Source organism: Necator americanus, chromosome I, assembly GCF_031761385.1.
Source record: "Necator americanus strain Aroian chromosome I, whole genome shotgun sequence".
NCBI classification, from domain to species: domain Eukaryota; kingdom Metazoa; phylum Nematoda; class Chromadorea; order Rhabditida; family Ancylostomatidae; genus Necator; species Necator americanus.
Window position 1 is genome coordinate 24,236,620 of NC_087371.1, and position 14,380 is coordinate 24,250,999.

General features: G+C 40.2%; 1 protein-coding gene across 1 annotated transcript; it reads left to right on the plus strand.

Annotated features, from left to right (window-relative positions):
• Window positions 1-4,842: 4,842 nt before the first annotated feature.
• On the plus strand, window positions 4,843-14,219 carry RB195_006710 (uncharacterized protein; the record flags this gene model as incomplete). The annotated part of the gene is made up of 22 exons (XM_064179940.1): window positions 4,843-4,974; window positions 5,051-5,152; window positions 5,211-5,309; window positions 5,363-5,476; window positions 5,740-5,844; window positions 6,120-6,221; window positions 6,314-6,387; window positions 6,445-6,544; window positions 6,603-6,662; window positions 7,622-7,746; window positions 7,803-7,909; window positions 7,963-8,085; window positions 8,168-8,259; window positions 9,851-9,953; window positions 10,047-10,171; window positions 11,908-12,041; window positions 12,101-12,253; window positions 12,376-12,431; window positions 13,548-13,653; window positions 13,714-13,798; window positions 13,858-13,956; window positions 14,121-14,219. The coding sequence occupies 22 exons, from the start codon at window positions 4,843-4,845 to the stop codon at window positions 14,217-14,219; spliced, it is 2,295 nt and encodes a 764-aa protein (XP_064036856.1).
• Window positions 14,220-14,380: the final 161 nt, after the last annotated feature.

Genomic DNA, 14,380 nt, shown 5'->3' on the forward strand with positions numbered 1-14,380 from the left:
TTTACGCTTTGCAACGGTGCTCTCAACTACAAAGACAGCTGAATGAAGCATGAATGATTGTTCCTTTTTCTAAAATCAACTACAAGACACTTTCAGTAAACAAAGAGAATACGTGCAAACGACTCAAATAAACGACTGTAGAGAAATGCAACAAACAGCAACATAGAGGATAATGCATGAATGATTGTTCCTTTTTCTAAAATCAAACCAAATGTGGAAACAGAGAATAAACCTCTCAAATATGTTGCCTCTAGCAAAAGCAACCAAAATAGCTTCAAATACTGACGTCTGCCGGTAGAAATTTGAGGTGTGGGCAGCCTAATGGATTGTCTAGTCTTAGACAAGCTATCATAATTGCAAAAAAATAATAATAAAGAACCGTAGCAAGCGTCATTAGCTATGCTCATCGCATTAGTGATAGACTCAAACAGCTTGGCAAGCTTGAACTGCCAATTCCAAAGGATATCGCAGAAATGATCGCACCACAGGTCCAGTTTCGTGAGGTTACTGGAACCTCTGCACATTTAGGTGCGGACGAAACCTCTCGTGAGCACATACTTCTTACTAACAACATTAAAATTTGCAGAGCCGCGACCGTCCGTAATCTCCACGAAAACAGCCTTCGTTCCATCTTGAATACGTCTAACAGGCCAATCCTTGCGAAAGGCGCGGCCTTCATTGTTTTCTATGTACGTTTCATCAACCTGGACTTCTGTGTTAGGTATTCTGACTTGCGTTACTTTAAAGGCGTAGCAATCAAAAAGTTTATTCCCGAAAGCGCTTAATCCACTGGACAAACCTCTTTTCATCGACGCTCAGTGTTCGCCCCATTTCTTCAACGAGATGGAATTTGTAAGCGAAGAGGCAGCTACAGAGGAAGATCTTCCAGGGATCGCCATGCAACTTCTCGAAGAAAGTTCAATTTAGGTATCGGATCTTCCAAGGTGTTTATAGCATTCAAAATCCCATGGCGCATCTTTACGGTTCGCTTTCGCCTGTTCACCATGTCTTCACGTGGATTTCCACAGTTCGAGCACGGTAGCGATCCATTCTTCAAATTCTTCTTTGAACTTCAATGCAAGCTCCAACCACGGAGTAGTCAAAGTGAAATGAGTGAAACCACGCAGAGTTAGCAAGTTAGCAGCAGTCACCATGTAAATAAATAGCGGACTTGTCTTGACTCGGCCTTACCACATTTTTGACTTTTTTCCTCCCCTTCAGCTCCATAGTATCAGGATCATGAACTAGTACTGGATCATAACGAACACTATGAAATAGAGCAGCTCCGCCTACCTTCTACCTTCAACTGGAATTCAGTCAGGAGAAAAAAGAACTGCCTGCAAACATCTAAAAGGCTTCATTAAAGATAAGATGGAACGACTTTTTCAATTTTGTTTTGTGTACGTGGATGTTCAGACTTGCGCTATAAGTTTGCACTGAAACTACCTCAATAACCACAACTAGCAAAATTCACCAAAACAAGCCCTAACTGTGCGGAATCTGGATGAAACGCAGAAGCTAGGGTAAAAAAGAAATGATCTATGGATGTCATACGCGACAGTCGGACGACAAGGGACTTTAGGCGTCATATGTGTTTGTGTGCAGCCTACACATACTGCGCAAGCACGCACAAGCCAAAATAATACTTTCTCGTCTGGTTCCTGCATCTTTTGAATCTTCCAGTACCTGTCAGGAGAACTTTCTTTCCTCTGATTTCTTTGGTTTTTGTGTTCACCAATTTCCTTCTGCCATATGTTCTTCCAGTACATTTGCATGCACACTAATATTGCGTGGTTTTTTTTAATGTAAATGTACTTTATATCCTCTAATGGATGCGATTATACTCATTGATTATATTCTTCTCGATATCCTTTGATGTTCCTTCTTTCCCTTGCTATCGCATGTATATGACCATGCGAAACACTGGATGATCTGAAGGGTAAGCTTCTTAAATAGTGTAACGTTCCTACCCGACGACTCCTTTAGAACTGTCGGCCAAAAAAGGCTGGACTTTTGTAGACCTTGGAGATTTTTAATATCAGCTACAAATGCCATATTCCTCTTAATAACATGTATGAGCCAACAGACGTGTCTATGCGAGTGCTTGCTAACGCCTCAAAACAACAAGATCACCAAATTCCTAATAGTGTTTATGGTGGTATCTCTATACTTACCATCTAAAAGAACAGCATTGAGTCCTTCAGGCTTGCAAGCAATTCATTATCTGAGGTTGTTCCTAACCAAGTAAGTGGAATTATTGTTTCTGTTCGCATGTTCCCAACCTACATTATGCATTTTTCTCGCAAGCTGTGGTGCAGTTGCGTAAACGGCTGCGCTCGAGGCGACGACAGGGATTGGAATCTAGGTGAGACCATTGCTAACTGCATCGATGGGCGGTGTTAGCGAATCTTCACCGCGATCCTTACCGCTACGCACCGAGCGCAGCCGCTTACGCAACTGCGGCGTGCTTCAATTCGTTTTGACCCTACTATACTACCACTGTTGAAGAAAGGTCTCACCAGCCAACAAGTCTATCAAAAATTGAAATGCAAGTAAGAGGAGGGCTGCGCACATGGTTGTATCTTACTACAAGATAGGTATAAGGAATAGTATACATCACGCCATACACTTGTAGTCATACATTATAGTCGAACCCGGTGCTCCGACCCCCTTCACTTTTGGAAGATTCTCAGAGGGACCCTTTCACTTTTGGGTGACTGCCGACGGGATCTTCATCACTTGCGCTGCTCCCCATGATCCTTACCCCCTTCACTTGAGGAGGGCCTGGCTCCTCCCTGTCGCACCCATGCTCGTAGTACATAAAAGATCGATAAGAGTGATATTTAGAAACCTTGCCCCAAAGTGTCGCGTGCAGCCAGGAAGACTTCACAGTGGTTCCGATATGTCTTTCATGGGCCGACTTCAATACCGAAACTGCACAAAGATTGAAATCAATCACTTGAAATAAATTCTATGCGGAAGAGGTCCCCTTAAAGTATTTGTTCAGTGCTCCCGCTGAAAAAAAAACCGACTAAGCGAAAACCAAATCTGAACATTCCGGACTGCGCGCCAGTTGAAAGGGAAGGGGAAAACGTGCACTGTTTTTCTTCAGATGCAGCCGAACACTAGCAAAAGAATCAAATTTGTTCGATTCTGTGTCCAACATACATTGGATATATATTATCGAGTTTGATAAGCTGTACACGAGGTTGTTCAGTCAGCGGTCCATGCTAGGCGTCTCCGAGCTAAGGTGAGCATTCAGCGCAGTCGCTAAATTTGTGATTGAAAGTAGGCGTGGAGTTTTATCAGTTTAGTTGTGGAGAGGTTGGTCGTTTGAATTGTAGATTGAATATCGCCCTTTCCAGGCTCTGAAGAAGGCGATATAGCCGAAACGTTAGCCAACAGATTTGTTTAACAACCTGTACAGCTTATCAAACTCGATAATACAAATCCAACTATGCCGAGGTTCATTGAAGGTCGAACTTTTCAAATACATGGGATACATGGCGAATTGATCATCAATGCATGCCCTTGTGACTGCACTGAATTGGACACAGTGTAGCATTTGTACATAGAAGTGCAATGTAGTATTATGTGGTCAAATGTGCTCTACGAGATTTATACGTGAGGTGACATTTAGAAAAATGTATAGTGGGGTAAAAACGACATTAAACAGGGTGCAGTTGTGTACGCGGCTTCTCTGGAGGCGGTGCGGTGGAGCATAGTGGAACCTTTGTTGGCACCACCCAGCGCTGCAGATTGCCCTGGTCCCACCTCGGTTCCAACCGCTGCCTCCACCGCGCTGCTTCGACCGCGTACGCAAATGCACCGTGCTTCATGTCGTTTTGACCCAACTACATGCAGTGTATAAACTTGCTACACGTATGAGTGTCTCTTCCAAAGAATCCAAAGGTTCAAACGATCATGTACATACGAAAACAAAGGACTACAGAACGTACAGCAAAACATCTCATGTATACACATGCATCAGAAGATATAATGTATATTTAGAAAAACATACAATACGAGTGCACACCACTATCATCTAGGAGACAATCGATTGGAAATATAAACCAAAGAAATCATTTTAAAAAAAGAAAAGAAGATACAGATACTGGAGGACAGATAGATAGATGCATGGAAGACATCACAAGCGTATAGAAGTCAGCCCATCCGACTTAAAGGACATGGAGGCAAACAAAACGCGCTCTATGTCAACTCTCGATTTCAACAACAATAAGTAGTCAGCCTTTTGAGGTTTTAAGAGTGAATTTAGTTCTTAGGGAGGGTTTGTTCACTTCAGTAAACTTCAGAAAGGGCGGCAGTGCATACGAATAGCTGAAATCGAGATTTTGCGTTATCACAAGTTATTTCCCCTTGGGTTGTGTGCGCTATTTTGAATTTCTTTAGATTTCATGGACTCTGTTGCCTCTTGTTATTCTTGTCGAGCTTTGAATTTCTCGTTAGCAGCACTCAATGGCACCCTTATTTCTGGAACTAAATAACTAGATTAGTCGTAACTCGGAAGACTTAAACATTAGTCTTAGAGGATCTATGACATGTAAGCTAAAGTTACTAAGAGAAAAAGGCAAGAAAGGTAAGAAAAAAGAAAAAGATAGACCGCCCAGAAGTAAGGTCCTAGGGCTTTGACTGATTTATTTATTTACTTCCAAAAACAAGAGCTTCACTGAGTGCCTCCTCCCAACTACATTTTCTCCTCATTCCCTTTAATACATTCCATTTACTCCTTCTAAAATCCCTTGTTTGGAAAAGTTTTTTTGCTCTTTTATAGACTTATAAACATATACTAATATATTAACATACATTTTTAAGGGTTTAAGGATGTCCTCAATGTTTGACGACATTCTTAGTAGGGCCGAAAAACTCTCATCCGCGAATTTTCACGCAACATTGTCAGATTCTGCTGCGGCAAAGAAGAATGGCAGTGTTCTTTTCGATAGCGGCAATGCTCAGGTCAACAAAATATATTATATAAAATATTATATAAAATGATATTATTTTTAATGACTTAAAACATGCCTTTCTATAGGAGAATCGCTACACCGGCACAAGTTTCGACACCGATCTTAACAGCGTTTTCCGTGCAAGTGAGCACTTGTGGAAGACAAACGCAGCATCAGCACCAATCCAGGTACTATTTCAGTTTACTGATGTTCACCAGGAACTCATTTATTAGTTATTTCTTTCAGAAGAGCTTTCTTTTTGGTGAGAAAGGTGTGGTATTTGGGGTGAGCGCTCCTACTCTCAAAGAAGTGCATATTCTTCCGAAGTCCAGCGATGATCTAGAGGTAGTTCCACTTATCTACGCATCACATCTAATATGAATTTTTAAATATTGCAGCCTGAAGTTGATTTGGAGCGCGTCAGGCTCGAATCTGATCGTTCTTTCTTCAACCATGTGCTTCTTTCTCGGCCACAACCAGTTGCAGCACATCCATCGAAACAACCCGCTAAAGTTAGTAGAGACCCATACTCTTTTCCGTATGACGGAGTATTCTCGATTTTGTTTTGAAAAAGAAAAAGAATAGAAAAAAAATATTTTCTTATTATGTATGGTCGTCAAGAACTAAAAGGGAAGATTTCTAACTGGACTATTCCGTTAACGACACATTTATTCTAAGAAAGATGAAGATTCCAGTTGTGAATACTTAGAAATCTTTAGAGTGCTTTTCTTACTCAATGTTTATCATCTCATTCTCATTTATCGCATTTTTGTAGGTGCCTTTAGTAAGCAGATGTCCTGCCATTCTTCCAACGTCTTCAAGTAGAAGAGATCTGGTCTTTGCTGATAAAATAAGGAAATACCTTCGTAGTAAAAAGAAGGTAATTAGTTCAATCTTGAGGGGTAAAATGTAGTTGGGGGCACTCCGTGGCGCCCTTATTCCTCGAAGTAAATAGAAAATCAGTCGGAGCCCCAAGGCCTAAGCATTACTCTTAGAGGATCTATGACATGTAAACTAAAGTTACTAAGAGAAAAAAGCAAGTTAGAGCGTCGGCGAATAAGGGCGTCACTGAGTGCCTCCTTCAAATTATGTTCTTCCCAATTTTGAGTTTTTTTTAGTCGACTATAACAGTTTGCATTGTAGCTATCTATTCAGAAAGACCTCAATCAGTTATTCTCAGAAGCAGCGAAAGAAAGTGGGACAGATGGTTCTCTAGTTGGTGTGTGGGCTGATGTTACTGCTTTGCTTGATCAAAAAGTACGATTTATTTCTAGATTTTACTTTTTGTTCTTTTTTTCAGATTGAAAACTTAAGGTAACTCGTGCTTTCCATTATAGTTACCGATTTAGATATCAGCCGATCGCGATGATGCAACTACCATCAGCCTGTTGATAGAAAAAGCTTGCAATTATCTTCAACGACTGTAGGTCGTACCTACGTCACTTTTCTCAGTTCCAGCCTGAATTTTCAATTCTTCAAGGTTTGTGGAACACATGGATGTCCACGTGGAAAGAAATCTTGAGCGGGCTCAACGTGGAGGTGTACCTGGAACACGAGGGCTAGTAGACGCTTTTCTCAAAGTAATGTATTCTTGTGTCTTTTCTTAAATCATGAACTATCACTGGCAACCGTTTGCAGATTGGAGCGGACGATCCGTTTGCGGAGGACGGAACTGTTGACGGATTACCAGTTTGGGAGGTAACGTTAATTTGTCTTTTTAAGCCTTTGTAAGCGTTCTCTGGATGCGCTCACGCTGTCGCAGTGATAAGCAAACACTGAAGGATTTTACTAAAAGGATATCACGAAGGAGCTGAATGCAAATGCTAACAGTTCCATCTTCCACTTATTTCTCAACAAATCCAGACCGAATTAAGTATCACTCTGATTCCTGCTTTATTCCTACGCCTGGTTAAACTGTACGCTTCACAAGCCATTGAAAATTGCAGTTGGTCTTTTCGGTACCCAGTATTGAAATAAGATGTGAAAGAAAAAGAGAATCACCAAGAAGTTTTATCCAGTATTATTATGAAATCATCCCTGGACATAAGGTAAAAGACGTGATAGAGGTTATCAGTTTTAACTGTTGTCGCAAATTTATTACTTGACTACGTGCATCTTTCAATAACTGCGAGACCACTTCATTTTCCTGTTCCAGGACCCTTTCATTCCTTTTTCATTATATCATTATCATGTCATTCTACAATTTATTTATTTGAAAACATTCATAGGTGACACATAAAATAAAAACAAGAAACAGTAGAGTCCACTATAATTTCGTTCGAAATCATTCCTTCTTTTCGTTTTTCGATTTTTTTTTTTTGCAAAAACGAGAAATGTACAGACAGGCGCACGTGATGTATGGTGAATACCATGCATCACGTGCGCCTGACTGTACATACGGTGCCTGCAAATGTAGTAGATTTTCGAGTTATTTCCAAAGTATCTCTCGTGACTTTTTAGCATATAAGCTCTTTTTCATTTGATCCTATATGATCTCTTTTGCTTCCTGTTTGCTATTTCTGGGTATTTATTATAGTTGCAGCTTTTAATCTAGTCGTTAGTAGAGACACGACCATCGCTGCAACGAATATTGACGTGTGGTTTCGCAATTTCCGGCTCATGCTGTCGTCCATAATGACATGGAAACAATTTTATAGGTGACTTATCATTGTCTGCGTGCTGGTGATTTGGCTGCTGCTAAGGATGCTTTGGAATTACTCGCAAACTTCCCGCAAGCGGCTGTTCTAGTCGCTTGCCTCAATCATCTCTGCAAAGAAAACAAGTGAGATTTCTTGTATTTTTTTCATGCAAACTTCTCTTTCGAATACTTCTTCTTAGATTGGATGTTGAGCTAAAGAAAAAGCTCAAGGTAGAGTGGAGACACAATCTAAATTCGGCAAAGGACAAATACAAACGAGCCCTGTACGCTGCCCTCTTGGGTCAAGGTAGAGCACACTCTCAGCCACTAGCTTCGCACCATAATTTCATTTGGTTCCAGACTCAAACTTATCGGACTCACTTGAGAATTGGCTTTGGTTCAAATTATTTGCCCTCAGGATTGATCCCCAGCTCTCTCCAATTCTATATTTCGAAGTGCAGAAGAATGTTTCGATTGATTATGGTCGGTAAAGCCATAGTTCATTTCCAACCATCAAAAGTAATCAAAATGATGGATCGTGGATCACAAGTATCTGTTTCTTTAGGAGAATCCTACTTCATGGCCGGTGGAAAACTTGAATTTCATTATTACTTCACGGCCTTGTGGCTTTCTGGACAGTTTGAACGAGCAGTGAAAGTATGTTTTTTTCCTTGAGTTTTATCTGAGTCATCTGAGTCTGAGAACATAGTCATTTCTGGAAACAAGTTTCTTCTTCGTGTATGATATCTTCTTACGTCAAACAGCCGGCATCCATCTGTTGCTAATATTGATGCATAAGCTGATGAAATTGTCAATATTTGTGTGAGTATTCCTCTCTTCTCTCTCTTCTTGATTATCCGAAAGGCTTCCCAAAGCTAATACGAATAATGAATCTGATAACTGTAATGCACAACTTGCCTACCTATGACCATCATACTGATCATAAGTACTAACGTTTTCATCCACTAGAAAATATCCTTAGTAGATATGGTAGTTTTTAACTCTAAGAAAGTCATGGATGGTAAAGTAAGAGATCAGCTTTGGATACGAGAGTGATCCATTACTTTGCCACTCACTGATAGATTTCCTGAGGGTACTGGTGTGTAATGTTGCTCATGAAAGTAAAATTTTTCTCACACGCTAAATGTTGTATAAACCTGTGGAGAGCTGAGCGCGTAGTGAGAGGCCTACCCTTCCTCTCCAGTATCTTTATGAAACTAGTAATGGAATATTCATTGTTGTGCTTCAACTGCCGGCTCAGATATAGAAGACCTTGTAAGTGAAAACCCCGATGCTTTTTTCTCCTGTACAAAATTTTGTTTGGGTTCGGTAACTTTGACAAGCATAAACTGCGATAGGTAGTAGGCTTTGTAAGTATCCGCTTGAGTTTTTTTTTTCTACAAAACCATTTTCCTACTCTGTTTTATTACAGGGGAGCAGGGTGAAGAGTGGTGATGCGACCCTTTGAAAAACGACCGTTCTCTCTCCCCCATACCTTCTTCTATAAAACGCCACTCAATGCATTCCTCTAGCTTCTCTTATCACGAAGTTATTTGCGATCTTCCAGACTCAACAATGTGCGCAGTATCTGAGCTTTTTTGTCATTAAATTCTATTGAATCCAGCTTTAAACTGTTCCAAACTACTTACAATCGAATTCTTCATCTTTAAGGAATAGTTTCAAATTTCTCTCTTTTGGAACGATTCGGCTGAGTTTGGTGTTGAACCTGCGTCGTCTTATTGTCACATTGTCAACACGTTGTATATCTTCAAAACAACATGTAGATGCCTCCATGTTACTGTCCTACGCCTGAAACTCAATATGTTCTGTAGTGCATGTAAATATTAATACTGTTTAATGTAACATTTTGCAGTGTACGTAATTATTTAATACTATGTAATATTTTGTCCTAGTTATCAAGGTATTCTCTATTCACTGCTGCCCCCGCACACTCCTTTGCAACCACCTTCCTTTGCAACAACTTCCCTTTACGACCCTCGATGGAAAATCCCATCACACGTTTGACACTGCAAAGGAGAAGAGTATTTAGCCAGTGAAGTAATGTCAAAACAGCTGAATATGGGTACCGGTTAGCTCATGACTGTTAGAGAAAAGTGAACTCTAGAAGGTTCTATATCTGAAGTATATGGAGCATTTTCGTCCAATTCCGTTTTTATGGTGAACTCTCCTTTGTAAAATCGCTTCACGTGTATTCACGAGTGTTGCCTTTCTTACATTTTTTTTGCAGCTTCTTTTCGACTGCGGTCATGTTTCCGATGCGGTCCATGTCGCAATTCTTGCTTATGAACTGGGATACCTTCGGAACACTGGTGATGCAGCTGCTGAAATATGTCTGTTATTCGTTTTTACATTCCTTTAATCCAAAGAAAACTTCAAGCTTCGTTTGTGGAAAAGATTTGCCTGCGTTGTATCTTTTGTTTCAGTGGTGGTAGATCCCGCCCAAATGACAAAATGTTCCTGCAACATAGCACGCTTACTCGTTTCTTTCACCAAGGAATTTGAGCTGGACGACGTGGGAAGAGCGCTTGATTATTGGTCTCTTCTGAAGGTTAACAGCTTAAGTTTTTATCCTTGCTGTAAAATTGCCATCCCCTGCAATTTAATTTTTCTAACTTCTCACTTATTCATTTCGGGGAACTCTGAAGGCGCGATCAGTGGTAGTACAACCATTACTTTCGATATTCACATTAGTTATGATGTGCACTTAATGTTGATATCTCCACTTAATGTTGATATGGGCCTTTCGGGGCGGTGGTATCAGGATGGTGCAAAAATAAATAAGCGTTACTCGTTGCCTTATCTTCACGACATTTTTTTTCTGATTATGCTCATCTTTAATATTACAAGCCGTGTAGCGTTTTGTAGCGCATTTCCTTGTGGTCATTAGTGCTGAAGTGATTTTGAAGGAGAATCAGTATTTAGTTAGTATCAAGACTTAAAAGATAAGATGTCTAGGCAAGATTTTCAGCAAATCGTCTCCTACTAGTTCATCCTGGGCAAGACTGCAGCGGAGACAGCTTGGGATATCAAAGCTGTTTGGTATGAGGGAAGCACCACCGGATACGGTTTGGCGATATGAACATTGATGATAAAGAAGGTCGCGGCCGCCCTTCTGAAGTTGACGACCACTTGCTAAAGGCGATAATCGAACATGAGTCGCTTAAGACAACACGAGAGTTTGCCCAACAACTAGACGTTGACCATTCGACAGTCGCCCACCATTTAGTAAAAATTGGAAAAGTGAAAAGTTTGAACAAATGGGTGCCGAATTAACCGAACGAGTCCCAAAGAAACGGTCATTTTCAGTTCTGCTTCTGTTACGCAACAAGAACGATCAATTTCTCGATCGTATTGTTATGTATGATGAGAAATTGATTCTTTTGTGACAACAGGAAGCGTTCTGCTCAATAAATGAAGCTCCCAAGCACTTCCGAAGCCGAAAGCGCACCCGAAGAAGACTATGGTGAAGACCATGGTGATCGTGTGGTGGTGTGCTACAGATATAATCCACTACATTTTCATGAAACCTGGCAAGACTATCACCCCAGAAAAGTACTGCAAAGAAGACGAAGATAAAGTGCTCCGAAAGGGCCCGATTCTCCTAAACGACAATGGCCGGCCATACATTTCAAATGTGACGCTAGTGAAGTTGAACGAGTTAGGCTACGAGACTCTGCCTCATCCACCATATTTGCCAGACTTTTCGCCAACCGACTATCACTTTTCATACATCTGGACAGATGCCTAAGAGGTAAGATCTTCCAAAGCCAAGATGATGCCGAAAACGACGGGAATTCGTGCAATCCAAAAGCTCGGACTTTTATGCAGCAGGAATAAGCAAAACTTGCTTCTCGTTGGAAAAGATGCATGGGCTGTAGTGGTTCTCATTTCGATTGGTAAAGTTGATTTTGAAGCAGGTTATAGCGTTTAGAAGTGAATGTTTGAGATCGCGCATTATTTTTGCCCCAATCTAATAAAAAAACTTGAGCAACATCAAGTATCTGGAGCGAATATATTGGGTGATACCGTAAGTAATACACTATGTTATGCCTCTGTACACCTCATAAGTGATGCAGTTTACTACAATTCGTCTGTTTTTCAAAATTGAATAAACAAACCTTTTATTCTACACTATTGTCCACTTTCGTAATCCTTTTCCATCTTTTTAGTGTACAGCAATTGCACTGTGTTTAACTAACCAGAAAATAGTAGCCAAATGTTTTCGTGTGTTTGACTTTTTTGTTCTGAAACTCTTACCAGCTTCAAACTTCTTCCATATTCCAGGGTTTAAAGACGCCTTCTGGAAGTGACGTATTTGAGATGGCTGTGAGTAGGGCGGTGTATCTTACAGGGCAAGCAGATGCCATACTTGGTGTGCTAGGAACAGATGGAAAACGGTGTCCTGCTCTCATTGATGAGTGAGCAGCGAAACTACGGATAGAGCTTTCTTGTTCTCTGTATTTGATTTCATCTTTAGATATCTGGATGATCCATCCGACACCATTTGTCGTGTAGCTCATGACACTGAGCTTGGAGGTGATTGCACGCAAGCAGTGAAGTTGTATATGTTGGCAAACACCCCATTGAAGGCTATAGAACTTTTGTGTTCGGAGCTGAGCGACTCAATAAGGTTATTTGTACTTCTTGAATTAAAACACTTTCGGACATATCTGGACCCCTTACTTCATCCTTTGCATTCTGAAAATTGGCGCACAGATTATCTATTTAAAAAGATGCGGTTGTTTATTCCAGAGTGAATCGAAGTAGAATGGGTGAGCTACGCTGCTTAGCCGAAGACGTCATCTCAGGTAACGATGATTTTGCCTATTATCTAGAAAAAAACAACATACAACTCATGAGGCACTTCTTTAATGGCCAAATGAGATGCATCAAGTAGAAAATACTGAAGCTACTGGAATTCTAGAATAAACTGTATTAACCAAAGAGGTAGAGGATTTTTTTTTTGTGAAGCAGAATTATTAGAAAGAGCACATTTATTAGTTCCTAAACTTTTTCTTCGGGATTAGTGAACTGTGACAGAGCACAATGAGTGTGCATACGAGGTCACCTTTTTTTGATGGAGACACAGATTAGTTTTGAAAACATGCGGCTAAAAAGTTATGGAAACGCCAGAGGGTCCAAAAATGTTAGTATGGTCTCACAGACATAATCTTATCGCTTAGAATCGTATGATAAACAATCACAAAAAATTTCAATGTTGCTGGATGCAAAGAAATGTGTGATTAACAAAATTATCCGCACAGAATGTTCCTTTTCGATTGTAAAATTTCACCTCTGTCAATAAATGTATGTGCGTCAAACGGTTTTAGGGGAATCTCGAGTGCTTTTTAAATGCTCTCAGAATTTATCATTGTCTCGGACGTTTTTTTAGAATCTGGTCACTATATTTACTCTGATTTCGGATTTCCTCTGGATGAAAAATAACTGCGGCTGCACGAGGAAAATGACAAAATTAATTAGAAATATAGATCTGAATGAAACTTATATGAAGAAAGGCAGGCAAAATTCCTGACATGTGAGTTTTGTTAAAGCAACACACTATTACAACTTTCACCTCGCATCACTGCCTCTGTCGATGAAGAGGTGTTAGATTGTAGATAAAAAGTGTATGTTTATTTGTTCTGCTGGAACCGTACGTGTTTCGATGAGCATCCCACTTTTCCCTCCCTTTATACACCATTAATTCTGCTTCGCTCAGCTGATGTTATGCAGCAGTGTTTGGAAAGTAGCCTCTTCTTCTTCCTTAGCATTTTCTAAGCGGAAAAAAATTCTAAAAATAGGCGTTGTGAAGGTAACTATGCTGAGATTTGAAGGGGATGCTGGAGTGAGATAGTATTATGATATTTAGTTAGTGGAACTAGCATTTAGACAAAGTGAGCAGGAAAAAAAAAGATATTTTCCAGCACAGAGTGAGCTTCGAGCTAGTGTTCTTTCAACTATGTGTATTCTTTTGGATATTGGAATCTTAATCGATTTGTGCGAAGCGGATCAGCCTGATAAAGCTTTGAGGTGATCGAGCTGGAACACTCATTTTTATTGTATTTTTTTTTTTGGAAATATGTTTTCTAGTGTTTCACAACAGCTCCGATTGATTCCTGTCGATTTGGATCAAGTGCCAGTGATTGTTGGAGAATTCCATTTGGTTCCGCAGAAGGTTTTAGTTATTTTTCTTCTCACCACATTAACTCTGCATGTTATCCTGTTATTATTCAGGTACGTGAAGTAATACCAGATCTCTGCTTGCATCTTATGAGGTGTATGGTGAATGCAATCCATTCTACTGTCGATCCTACTGTAAAATATGTTAAGCAGGTAGGATTCTATGAAGATTACTAGTGCTTTTGCTCTGGCCTGTCTGTCAAATACATGTTATTGTAAACATTACGACGAAGCATCGATTTTTTGAGCACATGTCGTATGCTGAAAATAACTTTTGTAACCATAGTTAACTGCTCAAGTTAATTCCTGTATTGCAGGTCAAAGCTATTGTTGTTTACGCTGCTACCGTGAACTACAAGTTTCCTCAACATATAACGTCCAGGCTGTTGCAACTGCAGGCCACAGTAGCTGTTTAACCAAGAGCGATACAAACAGTATTGCAAAATGCCGTCTGCAGAAGATCTTAGTGGAGAATTCTGAAAATTCTTTGTGCCTCCTTTTCATATAAATACTATGTTGATTCTGATACTCGCCCTTCTCTTTTTGCTCTGATTGTGAACTAACGGCACTCATTTGC